At 38.9% G+C, this 14,225-nt stretch overlaps 1 protein-coding gene across 1 annotated transcript in view; it reads right to left on the reverse strand.

The window, feature by feature from the left end:
* Positions 1-337: 337 nt before the first annotated feature.
* The window catches only part of LOC131345563 (connector enhancer of kinase suppressor of ras 3-like), a 47,465-nt gene continuing 33,577 nt past the window's right edge, over positions 338-14,225 (reverse strand). The window contains exons 13-24 of the mRNA XM_058378502.1: positions 12,685-12,972; positions 8,649-8,746; positions 8,346-8,399; positions 8,035-8,071; positions 7,700-7,869; positions 5,524-5,597; positions 4,123-4,194; positions 3,762-3,823; positions 3,478-3,566; positions 3,189-3,387; positions 1,902-2,083; positions 338-1,159 (exon numbers count right to left, since the gene is read on the reverse strand). Of these exons, the coding sequence (XP_058234485.1) occupies positions 953-1,159; positions 1,902-2,083; positions 3,189-3,387; positions 3,478-3,566; positions 3,762-3,823; positions 4,123-4,194; positions 5,524-5,597; positions 7,700-7,869; positions 8,035-8,071; positions 8,346-8,399; positions 8,649-8,746; positions 12,685-12,972 (1,532 nt within the window). The 3' untranslated portion in view covers positions 338-952. The remainder of the gene's footprint in view (positions 1,160-1,901; positions 2,084-3,188; positions 3,388-3,477; positions 3,567-3,761; positions 3,824-4,122; positions 4,195-5,523; positions 5,598-7,699; positions 7,870-8,034; positions 8,072-8,345; positions 8,400-8,648; positions 8,747-12,684; positions 12,973-14,225) is intronic.

Genomic DNA, 14,225 nt, shown 5'->3' on the forward strand with positions numbered 1-14,225 from the left:
ATTCAAATCAGTGTCAGAGCCAAGGCCGAGGCATGGCAGTCGGATTAGCTCCCTTTATACTCGGATACAAAGACAGCAACAGATGGCTGCATATGATCTGCATGTCACCACTGTGTTCTTCAGCGGCTCATTGATGAATCTGTCGGGGAGCCGATCGCAGATGGTACACCAGAAGACTAAGCGGCTTTGTGTAAAAGACTGCAAAAGTCTCATTTTCTGTTGGTTGACTTTTTGGAAGTCTACAGATTGCTGGTTTATGGAGACAGATTTCTTACTGGTGCATCGTGTGAGAAGATTATTTCATAATATCTACTGCAATAAGAATTTCCAGACGCAATAAGTGACATACAAGAGATTTATTTACAGTAAATACATACATATTAAAAAAAACTTAAAATAATCAAGAGACATTTTACTAGTGACTTGATGGTGGTTGTGGGTTAAAATCCAGTAGCTTTCATTCTAAACATCCTTCAAAATGTTCTTTGAAAGAATGAGAGCAACAGGTTAGTGTCCAAATACGGTGTTACTGAGACTGATATTTGGCATAAAATACACAATTTTCTATTCAGAAAAGTCAGGATGAGTTTAAAATAATCTGCAAAGTTGTCCATTTTACACTCTAAATCATATCTGTATCATGTCTAACTTCAACAAATACACACATTTTCCTCAGGTGAAACAGAACATACAGTATTCGCTGTGTGATAAAGAGTGATGACTGAACTCTGCATGGGTTTTGCGATCATCTAGTGACAGGACCACTAGTGCAATTCCAAAACAAGTTCATAGCCAGTTAGTACTTTCATTACTAAATCTGCATGGCAAAGGGTAAATGTTTCTAGATGACAGTTTTCAACATTCCTGCTTAACACACATTTAAAAGCCGATTAAATAGACAACAGAACTATGATCGTAGGTGATAAACATCCTAAATTATATATGTTCATGCTCACAGACTGGTCTCTGTAAACACAACCGGTGTGGAGGATGGCCTCTGTTCGGGCTGAGCCCTCGGTTGTGTTTCTACTGTACTCATTTTCTGGTTGATTTCTTCCAGTAGGAGAACATTCGCACTCTTCCACCGTCTGTACTTATTGCCATCTAATGCTGAATCAGCTAGAACCTGCTCAAGAGCCAGGAGGTCAGTCTCTTTAGCCTGTAACACACACACACACACAGGTCAGAATAGTGACACACTACATAAGACTAACAACGTACATACAACGTGTGTATACACCAGTCAGGCATAACATTATAACCACCTGCCTAATATTGTGTTCAGAACTTACAGGACACTTTGATAGAAACTGACCACTGCAGACCGGGAACACTCCACAAGAGCTGCAGTTTTGGAGATGCTCTGATCCAGTGGTCTAGCCATCACAATTTGGCCCTTGTCAAACTCGCTCAAATCCTTACACTTGTCCATTTTTCCTGCTTCTAACATCAACATTTGAGGACAAAATGTTGACTTGCTGCCTAATATATCCCACCCACTAACAGGTGCCATGATGAGGAGATCATCAGTGTTATTCACTTCACCTCTCACTGCTCATAATGTTATGCCTGATCGGTGTATTTGCAGGTCTTGTCTTTTAGTAAATGAAAATTGAGAAACACCGACACCTTCTGGTCGATTTTAGAATTGCAGTTTTAATTAGTGGGTTAATGGTTGATAAATAAATTATGGCAAAAGTTTGCATGGTCCATGTGGTGTGGACTGGAATAAACTTCAAGTAAAAGATTTTTAACACTTTTTTTTAACACCTTTTTATAATTTTGAATAGAAACTGATTCAAAAAGTAAAAACAACCATAGATTATTATTAAGCTCTCATCGAATTCCTTCTGGACCACACCCCATACATGGATGACTGAAAACCTTGAAACATGTCCTACCTTTAAAGTACTGTTGAGAGCTCGGACCAGATGCAGCTTCTCGTTAATGGTGTCGTTTTTGCAGCGTCGGATGAAGGAGGATCTGTAGTCCAGCTTAGACACAGGCTGCAGTTCTCCACATGGGGACAGATTGGCCTGTTTGAGGTGCAGGTACAGCATCTCCAGCTCGTCAGACGGTGGCTCTGGTGGAACAACACTGTGACTGTTAGGAAGATGGTAACTCAGTGGATAAACTACTAATTGAAAGGTTGTGAGATCAAAATCCCAGGACCACCAAGCTAGGGCCCTTAACCTTCAACTGTATAAAAGTGAGATCACATGTAAATCACAGGGGATAAGGGTGACTACCAAATGCCATAAAGGTGTAATCCTGTTACACATGAGCACTGTGTCAGAGTAGTACACAGTATTAGGTTCAGTGATGCTCAAAGGGAGTGGATTACATGTGATCCTTGCCACAAAAAAAAAGTGTGAAATGATTGCTCAACCTGCAGGGGCAACAAAACCTAAAACTGAACAACTGTGTGTACATGTGTATATTTATAGGATGACCTTTATAACACCATTTTGGTTTACAGCACCTCTGCTGCACTCATACTTCAGTACTTCAACGACTTTTTCCCCCTAACGCTACAAAACTCATCCCCTTATCCAAAGGAGTCTGGGTATCTTTTCTATAGACCCAGACTCCGCCCCTTTTTAGGTGATACCAACATAAAGGAAAAAGAAAAGTAAAATTGAAGGATATAAAAGTGTAGGGAACTAAAGATTATAACAGTTAGATGAAAAATGTTTCTGTATAGTAGAAAGTAGAAAAGTAGAGCAAAATGTAATGTACAGAATAAACGATATTCAACAGGTATTAAATAAAAGGGAATAAAGATGCAACATGCAAAATTGTACTAATTACTACAAATATAGGGACCAAAATATATGGCTATTAAATGGAGCAAGGTGTAAAAACATTAAATAATACTAAAATAGAAGATAAACATAGGGAAGATGTAGAATGTAGAAGTGTTTAATAAAGGTATAGCATTAAATCTACAGGGTGTAGGGAAGCATTGAGATTAAAGCTACACATAATTCATTTTGTATGTATTATTTATAACATATGTTCTACATGCCCTCTCCATTATGCTCTCGGGCACTGGTTCCTAGGTTATTAGGTGTATTAAATGTATTAAAAATGAATTGCAGGTGTAGTCCTGTTGCTTTGGTTGAGCTGGGGAAAATGTCATGTTGGTATCAGGTTGCACTGCGACATTAAGGCAGATGTTCACTTACGCTCATCGCCATGGTAATCCTGCAGCCGGCCGATGTCACTGTGGTCACTGACGCACACCGGACCCTGAGAGTCGGAGCTGAGCTCCAGCCACGACTCGCTGTCTGAACTCACACACTCCGAGGTGTTACACACCGGAGACACGAGGGGGAGCATGTCCTGGCATGGGGATGAGCTGGAGCATGGTGGAGCAAGACAACCCTGTATAACACACACACACACACACACAATAAATATGCACTGGCAAAAATGCAAAACCCGAGGACACAAAAAGTCGTTATAACTACTCACATTGATGGAGCTGGCGGTTAGTTGCTCTGTACAGTGGGCTCCGATTTCTTCAACATCATCCTCATCATCACTATCTTCACTGTAACATTCTAGATATACACACACACACACACACAGACAGAATGAAATGAGAAAGAAATGACCAGAAACACCAGTGTGTGGAAACTCTGGCCTTATCTGGGTGGCATATTTAGTGCACATGTGGCCACGTTCTATATAAAGGCACAGAAATAGGTCACAATTATGATTAACTGTGTGTGTGTGTTGGTAAAAATAGGGGGTACCTGCAGTACCAACTTCTAGAAGGTCTTTCTTGTTAGAGGCTGCAGTGAGCTTACTCAACCACCTAGTATCACAGAAAATAAACAAATAAACATCATATTGAATTATATTATACATCTCATTCAATAGCTGCATGTGTGCAATTCTGTGTGTGTGTGTGTGAGAAGGACTCTAGTTATTACTGTACATTAAATAAAATGATCATCTCTAGTCTGTCTATTAGTGGAAAAGAACAAAAAAAAAAAAAACACAAGATGCGCACCACATGCCAACACGTGCTCATTTGGTTTTGCTTTTCTAAAAGATACGGCAAAGTGTCACTTTAGGTGTGAGCCAAACATACACACTTTTTTTGACACTCACTTGTACATATCTTGTGAGTTCTCAGTGGCAAAGAACAGCGTCACGACCTGTGGGTGGCTGGCCTTTATAGCGCTAAAGAAAAGAGAGAAAAGAAAAAAAACAGGAGGCAATGATTGCTTACATGCAGCACACTCATGACCCATGCTGATTTAAAGACATATCTGTGCAGAGGCTGAGACTCTGTGTGTGTGTGTATGTGGTCATGTTAAGACAGCGAATGTGTCACAGATGTAGTATAAAGTCACAGTGCCATCAGCGGAAGTGAGGGAGCAGGCTCTGAGCACTGTAGTTAAGTTGTGTTTAGCAGACTATTTCCTGTTCCTGAGAAGGTGACAGCATGCTATTAGTGCAGACGTTTAACCACTCTGAGATTACTGTAGTGTCTTTGAGAAGGGCTTCAGCTACAATTAGAGGTTGAAGTGCATCAACATGAGTGAAGAAAAACTCGGTCATCATCCAGGATAAAACTATTTTAAGAATGCTTACAAAAATGTACTGATCATGTCAAAATGGAGCTTTATTCTCGTTTTAAAAAAGGATATTTTTATCAGAGAGAGAGAAACTGAAGTGTTAACAAATAATTAGTACTTGTAAAAAAAATGTTTTTAAATGGATTGTATATATGGGTTATGGTTGCTGTGATCTGGCACAGACTGGGCTGAGGTTTGGTTTTTGAGATATATATATATATATATATATATATATATATATATATATATATATATATATATATATATATATATATATATATAAAGAACAAAAAACACTCAAAGGCATGCTGCTACAGTGTAAATAAAGGCATGCTGCTACAGTGTATTATATTATATATTATATTAACAAGCTAATGATATGATAGGAGTTATGGCTACCATCTAAACCTGATTGGTTTGCATAACAGCACATTTTCCACCCATTAATATTAATAATGACACATCATACACTTAATCCTTTTATGGTTACATTTAATAGTGTGAGAAACCTGCAGAGTAAAATAGTTCCTCTTATCACTTACATAATGGTTGCCATACACTGGGTTGTTACCTCACCAGCTTTTTTGTGTTCCTTGTTTAATGCGACAAAGCAGTATAAATAAAGCAGTATGTGATGTTAACTAGAAGCAGCAAAGCCCTTGTTCCGGATCAATATTTTCCTTACAAAATGCACCACTCAATCAATGAATATAATACATTTCTCTCTGTTTAGGTTAACGTTATGTATTTAAAATAAAGGTAAAGTATGTTTAGCTTAGCTATGAAACCTAGAGCCTAGGCTAGTGAGAAAACTGCTACTAAATAGTGTCACTGAGCTGCATACTGACAAACATTCTGTGGTTGCTGTGGAGGTGATATTTTGCTGATTTCATACCCACCAGATGACTACACTAAAAAAAAAAGCACTCACAACTTCCTCTTGCACTCGTTCGCCTGATCCAGAGTGAAGCCCCTCAGGTTGATGTATCCCTCCGCTTTCAGAGCCTGTTAGAAGATGAAGATGTGATCCAAACGATTCATGCAGGATGTCTGAGACTGAGCAGAGTTCTGCAGCTGGCTTTTCAACAGCAGCCTGATTGGATTTCAGCTTTTGAATTGGATTAAAACTCCTAAAATAATGTGGCCATTATGCTCCTCAAATCTAATGTATAGCCAAAGCCTTAATCACCTGTGATCAACAGCACTGAGAGGAGAGGCGGAGACTATCATTCTTGTGCTAATGATCTATTGTTCTTGACCACTTGAAGCAAATTATGGCCTGGGCTGGACATTAGGATGGAAAAACCTTCTGAAAAGCTCTATTTAAAACTACACAAGTTTTTTTTTCTCAGTATAAATGTAGTCAGGTTCAGCTTCTGCATGTCTGATGTCTGAAGTTTGCTTCATTTCTTAAATCATGCAACTACAAGATGAGGGCAATGTAACCAATAAGAGGAACTAAAAGGAAGCATCCCAACTGCATGTCATTTCAAGCTGAGTCAAATTAAATAAACATGCCTGATGATGTGAAGTGTGACCGTGTCTGAGTCAAGTCAAGTCAAAAAGCTTTTATTGTCATTTCAACCACATATAGCTGACGCAGTACACAGTGAAATGAAACAACGTTTCTTCAGGACCCTGAGACACAAATAGCTGCGATCGTGAAGTAGCTGATAACACAAGCCCGGCCCATTCATATGTCACTTAAAGAGCTGCTTTAGTGCTGTGACAAAGCGCTGACACGAGATAAATCTGTATGCAAGTGGCTACTATGGAAATGAGAATAGATTTGAAGCAACACTACGACTTCCTGTCACGATCATCGTCATATTCAGACTACTCAGAATACAGAACTCAACGGAACTGTGATATATAAAATATTTAGAATCTAAAAGATTAGAAATTACTCGGGGATCAAGATGAAAGAAGGATTAAATGAAATGGAAAATTGTAAAAGAAGTGAAAATGATTGCTGTGTACATGAAATGGTCAATCTAGTCACATCTTATATCATAGGGGAAACATTTTGGGCATCTGTCCTGTACTGTTTTGTTTTGCTCTGTCTTTTTTCTCTTGCACTGTTTGCACATGATGCACTTTATGTGGCCAGGACAACTTACTTTTAGTTCTTAGCTCTATGTTGTTTTATGCAGAACCTCTTGGAGGAACTTCGTTTCATTTCACTGTGTACTGAGTCAGATATATATGGTGGAAATGACAATAAAAGCTTCTTGACTTGATCTGCTGTAGCACTTATCCTACACACGGTCATCTGGTGCCTCGGGGGACTCAGTCAAGGTGGAGGACACCCTGAAAGGGGTGTTACACAACCACAGGGAACAATCTCCACACAAACACGTGCGACAATCAATCAAGAGACGGCCATTAGCCGACAGCCTTTTGAGCTGACAAAGTACCTGGAAAAAAACCCCTAAAGACATGCAAATCAAAGGAGAATCAACTGCAGAAGTGCAGAAGAGAAACATCTAACCATTAAACCACTTGCCAACTTCGCCACAGCTCGCCAACCTCAAAAATCCAAGGCGCGACATTTGAGAGGTGAGAGATGAATGGCCAAAGTAGTTCAAGCTACCAGGAAAGCTCAATATAGTAGCTTGATTTACCATTTTTTATAAACACAGTTAGCAAAAAGCGCAGTGGTTTACACATGTGTGAGCCAAGACCTGTGATCTGGAGCTACCACAGGCACAGACTGGGCTGAGGTTTGGTTTTTGATAACATCAAAAAATTTGGTGACATTTCTCAAATAAGTGTGTGTGTGTGTGTGTGTGTGTGTGTGAGAGAGAGAGAGAGAGGCTAATGGTAAGTGATGCTTGACATTCTGATAGGTTGCTGAAGATTAGAAAAACCTTCATCAGCCCAAATACATATATATTAAGACCATTTCGTGCAGATGGTTTAACCGGAACAAAAACACAGTGACATTTAGTAAGCTAGTAAGTGTTTTTTACTCAACAAGAAAAAAAAGATAAGAAGTAAAATTGGCTTGGCTGATGCATTACACGTTTGGCTTAAGTGTTCCTTTAAAGAATCTTTAAATATTGAAATTGCTCTAGCTGTATAAAATGTAAACCCCACACACTTACCGAAATACTTGTGTACCAGTACAGAGAGCATTCCTTCAACACAAACCAGTATTTCTTCCATTTAGCTCTCAGGAAAGCTCGACTCTCTCTCTTTTTGTAAAGCCAGCCGTGACAGTCCACCTCTCCCAGCTCCTTCACCGAGACCCTCCTCCGACTCATCACGGCATTACCTGTAAGCCGTACACACACACACACACACACAATTCTGGTACTTAATACACATACAAACATCATAGTTAAATCACAAGACACCTGAGGTTTTAGACACTATTGAAAGAATTCTGTATGACTGCTTGTCCTTTTTGCGAAGCTGAGCGTCAGGTAAAATTGCTTACCTTGACAAGTTGCAGTTGCAAAGTCTTGTAGTGGAAACTTGAAGCAAGAGCAAAGAAGATCAGAGGTATGAGAGGCTGCTATAATGTGCACAGTGCGACACTGCCATCAGCCCACACAGCTCATACACAGACAGGGTATAGTTTCAAGATCTCTCGATCTCTCTCTCTCTCTCTCTCTCACACCCCACTTCCCCTCCCACAGACCTCACACCCGAATGCACACCAAGAGTGTTCCTGTTTGACCATCTCTGCTCTGCTTTTGCATGCAACTGGCACCTCTATATGAACATTCAGAGACTGTGAACACTTACTGACTCCGGGATGTCACTCACTCCTGCAGGACTAACATTAGTGGACAACAGGCTCTGCAAAGGACCACCACTATTCAAGTCCACTGCAATTAAGTGCATTAAACTCTACACGTTTCAAGCTGTAACTCAAAAAGCTCTGAACAAAACAATCAAAATAATATTTAATTATAGTTTTCTTTGGCAATCTACACATAGAAACCACTAAACTGCTGTATTGATTGATATTATATGATGATATGTCCAATAATAATACTACTAATAATAATTATAATAATAATAGAACTGGTTACTGATTCAGATTACCTGAAGCCAACAGTGGAATATGTGCAGCTTCCAGGCAGTGTATAAAATGGCTTCGAGAAACACGTTATTGCTCATTTTTGGGTAACAAACACATGAAACTGGTCAAACTTTGACGAACCGAGCACCACTTCACCAATAGCGTTTGGTGATTCACTAAAGAGTCGATTCCGCGTAAACGGAAGTTTTAAGCGAGTCGAATCGGTGAACCGACACGTCATCAAGAGTAATGAATCTTTTAACCCCCTCAATATATAGGTTTGTTTTCTGTCAAATATTTTCAGGAAAACCATTTATAGTAGAGAAATGTGTACTCTGAGGGCAATGTAGGGTAGTTTGCAAGGCAATAAATGGTTGCTTGGAACATTTAATATATGATCTGTGTTTTGAAGGTTGCTCTCTGTGTGATGTTTTGCATGTTCTCACCATGATTAAGTGGGTTTCCTGGTCGTACCAAACTAATCGTGGATGTGAATAAGTGTGTGTGTGTGTGTGTGTGTGTGTGGCGCCCTGCAACAGAGTTCAGGGGTGAATTCTCCCTCAAAAGCTTTTTATCAGAATGTACTGATTTATAAGATTTATAAAGCTTATTTTATTTAAAAAAAAAAAGTATTTATAAAAACTATTTTTTATTTCTAAACTAATGTTTTGAGTATCCAAAGTTATAATCTAGCTTCACTATTTTGTATCTATACAATATTTTGCATTTTTTTCTCACATGTATTATAATATTTTGTTACTTCACTAATGCAAACAGTGCTCCTGACCCTGCAATGAATCTTTACATACAAGAAGAAGTTCTAAAGCTCAGTGTATGAACTGTGCATGCTGTAGTTTACTGGCACTGAAGCTCAGTCCACTCAGCCTGTGTACAGTTTAACTATTCACCTGATTGAACACTAGATGTCGCCGCTGAGCTATAAAAAATGCGCATCATCTATTTTACACCAAGTGTGAGAGGAAAATAGCGAGAATCAGGGGGAAGGGCCATGCTGTATGGTTTAGAGGCAGTGTCACTGAGGAAGAGACAGGAGTCTGGAGGTAGCAGAGCTGAAGATGTTGAGGTTCTCTTTGGGAGTGACACGGTTGGACAGGATTAGGAACGAGTACATCAGAGGGACGGCTCATGTTGGACGTTTGGGGGACAAAGTTAGGGAGGCCAGATTAAGATGGTTTGGACATGTTCAGAGGAGGGAGAGTGAGTATATTGGTAGGAGAATGTTGGACATGGAGCTGCCAGGAAGGAGACAAAGAGGAAGGCCAAAGAGGAGGTATATGGATGTAATAAATGAGGATATGAAACTAGTGGGTGTAAGTGTTGAGGATGCAGAAGATAGGGATAGGTGGAGAGAGATGATTCGCTGTGGCGACCCCTGAAGGGAAAAGCCGTAAGAAGAAGAAGATCTATTTTACACCATGTGTCTTTCTCTGAGTTGACAAATACACCAAAAGTCCAGTTTATATAACGTTTTAGTCTTTATTAAATTGTATGGCCATGTAAACTAATGCACCATGTTTTCTCAGTAGTTTACTGGATTAGTCCTTTTTGCATAGAAGAATTGCAGCACTTTTCTGAAAAACAAAAATGGTCAAAGCAAGTTCATATTAAAAGCTTTTAAATTATTACATATCCATCAAAAGGGATGTGGCAAGTGTTGACATTTGACAAACTTTACAATAATTTTACAGGACTGACAGAGTTCAGTTTCTTTCTTTCTTTTTCTTTCTTCCTTCCTTCCTTCCTTCCTTCCTTCCTTCCTTCCTTCCTTCCTTCCTTCCTTCCTTCCTTCCTTCCTTCCTTCCTTCCTTCCTTCCTTCCTTCCTTCCTTCCTTCCTTCCTTCCTTCCTTCCTTCCTTCCTTCCTTCCTTCCTTCCTTCCTTCCTTTCTTTCTTTCTTCTGCTATATATTTTTATGTCATTAATTGTGTTGGCTCAAAGCCCTTAATACATAAATCAATATTTCAGCCAAAAACAAATCAATGTACACAAACTCTCATGTGTAAATGTCAGTCAGTTAAGACATGTTTGGTGCCTGAGGTTATATCTTTAGTTTTGTACTGAAGCTATGAGGATGATGAAGCAAAAAAAAACAAAAAAACAAACAACAACAACAACCTGACCTACTTTGTGTACATCCATTTCATTTTTGTCTGAATTATTGTTTTAACATTAAAAAATGAATTTTCCTAGAGCTAAAACCATTGCATTTCTTGGAGCTGCTTCGTTTGGAAACAGCACAGCAGTCACTTATTAAAAAAAAATCTATAATTAAAACTATTTACATGTTCAGACACCTTCTGGCATGCTGAGTACACTCTCTATAACTTATTATACATGACCAGTGGCAAGACATTTTTAGAAATGAGGTACATGAAGATGCATGAAGGATGCACAAAATATGTTTTTTGAGGGGAACCACGAGCAATACAGGAAACATGCTCAGTGAATACAAACAAAACAATAAAAGTGAAATCATTTATAAATTAAAAGCAACACACTCCACCTACATAGGGTACGAGGAAATGAATTTAACACCTGACTCATGGAAATGACTTTTCTTTTCTTATTAACCAAGGCTCCTGTGCATGTTGATAAGATAATAAAGATCCACATGGCGTTAAAGACAGCAGATAAAACGGTGGAATGATGTTTTTAAAGGAACGGTTCACAGAAAAGTCTGATTCACTCAGTATACCCCCTTCTGTAGCGGATCAGTCTAGACATGTTTATTTTGTCTGAAAGCTAACAAATAATGGACGTCTGTCTCACTCAGAATCTTTCCTGTAAATATCTGATACAATCAAACCACATCCACTTCTTCAGTGACATCACACCCACGGACTTGCTTATGTGGTTAAAGATACAGTGTGACTTCCTGTGACCTAGAAATATCAATAAAACCTGGCTGTCTAGCTGAAGACTGTAACGTATTCGGTGGAGAACCGGAATATGTTTTTCTTTAGTGCAGACTGGTATCACTCTGCCCTCTGGGTTTCACCTGTTAATGTCTGGTGATGAAAAGCTGTATGTGATAAAAATGACTATATGAAGGTTGAAGCATGTGTTTGTGTAAAACTTTTAGGTCCAACTGGCAAAAGTCAACAAAGTTTAAAAGTCAGTCACCAAATAAATCTTAGATCTGTATCTGTGCATCAGATACACTATGTTGCCAAAAGTTTTGGGACGTCTGCCTTTAAATGCACATGAATGGAGTTTACAGAGTTTATGGAGTTTTAACCCTTTACAGTTATAACAGCTTCAACTCTTCTTGGAAGGCTTTCCACAAGGTTTAGGAGTGTGTTTATGGGAATTGTTGACCATTCCTCTAGAAGCACATTTCTGAGGTCAGGCACTGATGTTGGACGAGAAGGTCTGTCTCACCGTCTCCACTCTAATTCATCCCAAAGGTGTTCTATCAGGTTGAGGTCAGGACTCTGTGTGGGCCAGTCCACGACATCATCCATGTCTTTATGGACCTTGCTTTGTGCACTGGTGTGCAGTCATGTTGGAACAGCAAGGGGTCATCCCAATCTAAAAAATTTGCAATTTGTTCAAAATGTCTTGGTATGCTGAAGCATTAAGAGTTCCTTTTACTGGACCTTAGAGGCCAAGCCCAACCCCTGAAAAACAACACCTGAATTCAATGATTTGGAGGGGTGTCCCAAAACTTTTGGCAATATAGTGTATTTTGTAAAATCCCAATGTCCACACAGTATTTTGCTTAATTTAGTTGGGTAAATATTTTCTACTGTAAGCAACCTAGCAAAATTTGACCAGGCAGTTACTAAAAATTTATAAATGAATGAAAGCTTTAAACACATCACTGTAAATGTATCGATCGTCCACACCTGGATGATTCACTGTTCTTGGCTTAGGGTAAACATTGTCCGTCTTTTTTTACCGTTCCTTTAACACTTAACCATAAATATAAAAATATAACATTTCCTTTTTATGAGCTAATAATACTGAGCGTAGACGAATGAATCGAAGTGATGAGGCACAGCAGAGAGACACACTCCTCCACACAGCGTTCATCAGTGTGTGAAGAGCTTCAGTCGAGCGAACCAGGCGCTGAGAGGTGAAGGCTCTGAGGACCTCTTGGACGAGCGCGTGGTCCTGCTCTTGCGGCGTGTGGTGTCTCGGTACAGCACGGTGGCGCTGTTGTGCAAGTCGGCGTTGATGAAGCACTGGCTGCCGCGGATGTGATCGACACCACGTAGGAGCTGCTTCTCGCTCGCCGGCCGGTACGGTACGGGAAAACACGGGGCTTCTTCAGCGATGGGGGGAATTCGCTCATTACTCATGTACATGCGTAACATGTCTTCACCTGAGACAGATATGACAGAACTATTACATAGAGTCAAGTAGGACAGTACAGTACAATAAAATCACAATTATGTCACAGAGCTGTCAAAATCATATATTAATTATCTAAATATGTTCATTCTAATATATATTTTCAGTTAAATAGTAACTTAGACAGGGACTATTTGGTGTAAAAACACCACATAATCTACAGCTAATAATAAACGATTCTGTAAAAACACACAAAATTTATTTCCATTTTATGGAAGGAGTCTCCAGTGACAGCAGCACTATGACAGCACTTTGCACTCTCCAGTTTTTTAGGAATCATGACAAGTGATCTTTTTTGTTTTATTAATGTAAGAGAGAAAAAAAGCACAGCTGTTGACGTGAATACAAACCTTCCCTAGCATTATCTTTCTTGATAGCTAGCTGGTTAGATAGTACAGTACTTAGCTAGTTAGCTTACACAGGATTTTTCTGTGTAGACCAGGGGTGCCCAATCTTATCCACAAAGGTCTGGTGTGGGTTCAGGTTTCCATTCCAACCGAGCAGACCCTTTGTGGATAAGATTGGACATCCCTGGTGTAGACAATCAAGTAAGTAGGGCAGGAGAGCTCTACTTGATCAACTGATAACATGATCAAATAAGATGAATGTTGCTTATGCTTATGATGAGTGCAAGGCTTATGTTAAAAACCAAGATTAGATCAAAACAAACCTTAGACCAAGAGATAAATCGTGATGATCAGGCCACACTGGCAGTGAAAAACATCCAAATAAATGTTCTATACAGTACCATGGGCTTTTCCATTAGAATCATTCCATTCATGTTTTCATTCAAATATAATTCATGTTTTGAGGTGTGTTAAAATAAATAAATAATTTAAAAATGGCTATAATATCCTTTTTAAATAATAATAATAATAATAATAATAATAATAATAATAATAATAATAATAATAATAGTACAAAGTATTATTATTATTATTATTATTATTATTATTATTATTATTATTATCAAGTCTGGGCAATTAAGTCCAATTATGTGGTATTTGCAGTAGAGGAAAGTGTGGGGTACATGTTATATAGCTGCTGAGGTTTATATATTAGTTACAGGACATTAAAGCTGAACAAGATCCCCAACATCGGTCACTGCACATCACTAACAATAACCATATACCAAAAGGTCAAATGTAATCCCATACTACCTACGTTATCCTATGTTGTATTGTATGTTCAGCACTTCTGTTCAGTGCTAACTGATCTGGATTG

Source organism: Hemibagrus wyckioides, linkage group LG25 (assembly GCF_019097595.1).
Source record: "Hemibagrus wyckioides isolate EC202008001 linkage group LG25, SWU_Hwy_1.0, whole genome shotgun sequence".
In the NCBI taxonomy this organism is placed as follows: Eukaryota; Metazoa; Chordata; class Actinopteri; order Siluriformes; family Bagridae; genus Hemibagrus; species Hemibagrus wyckioides.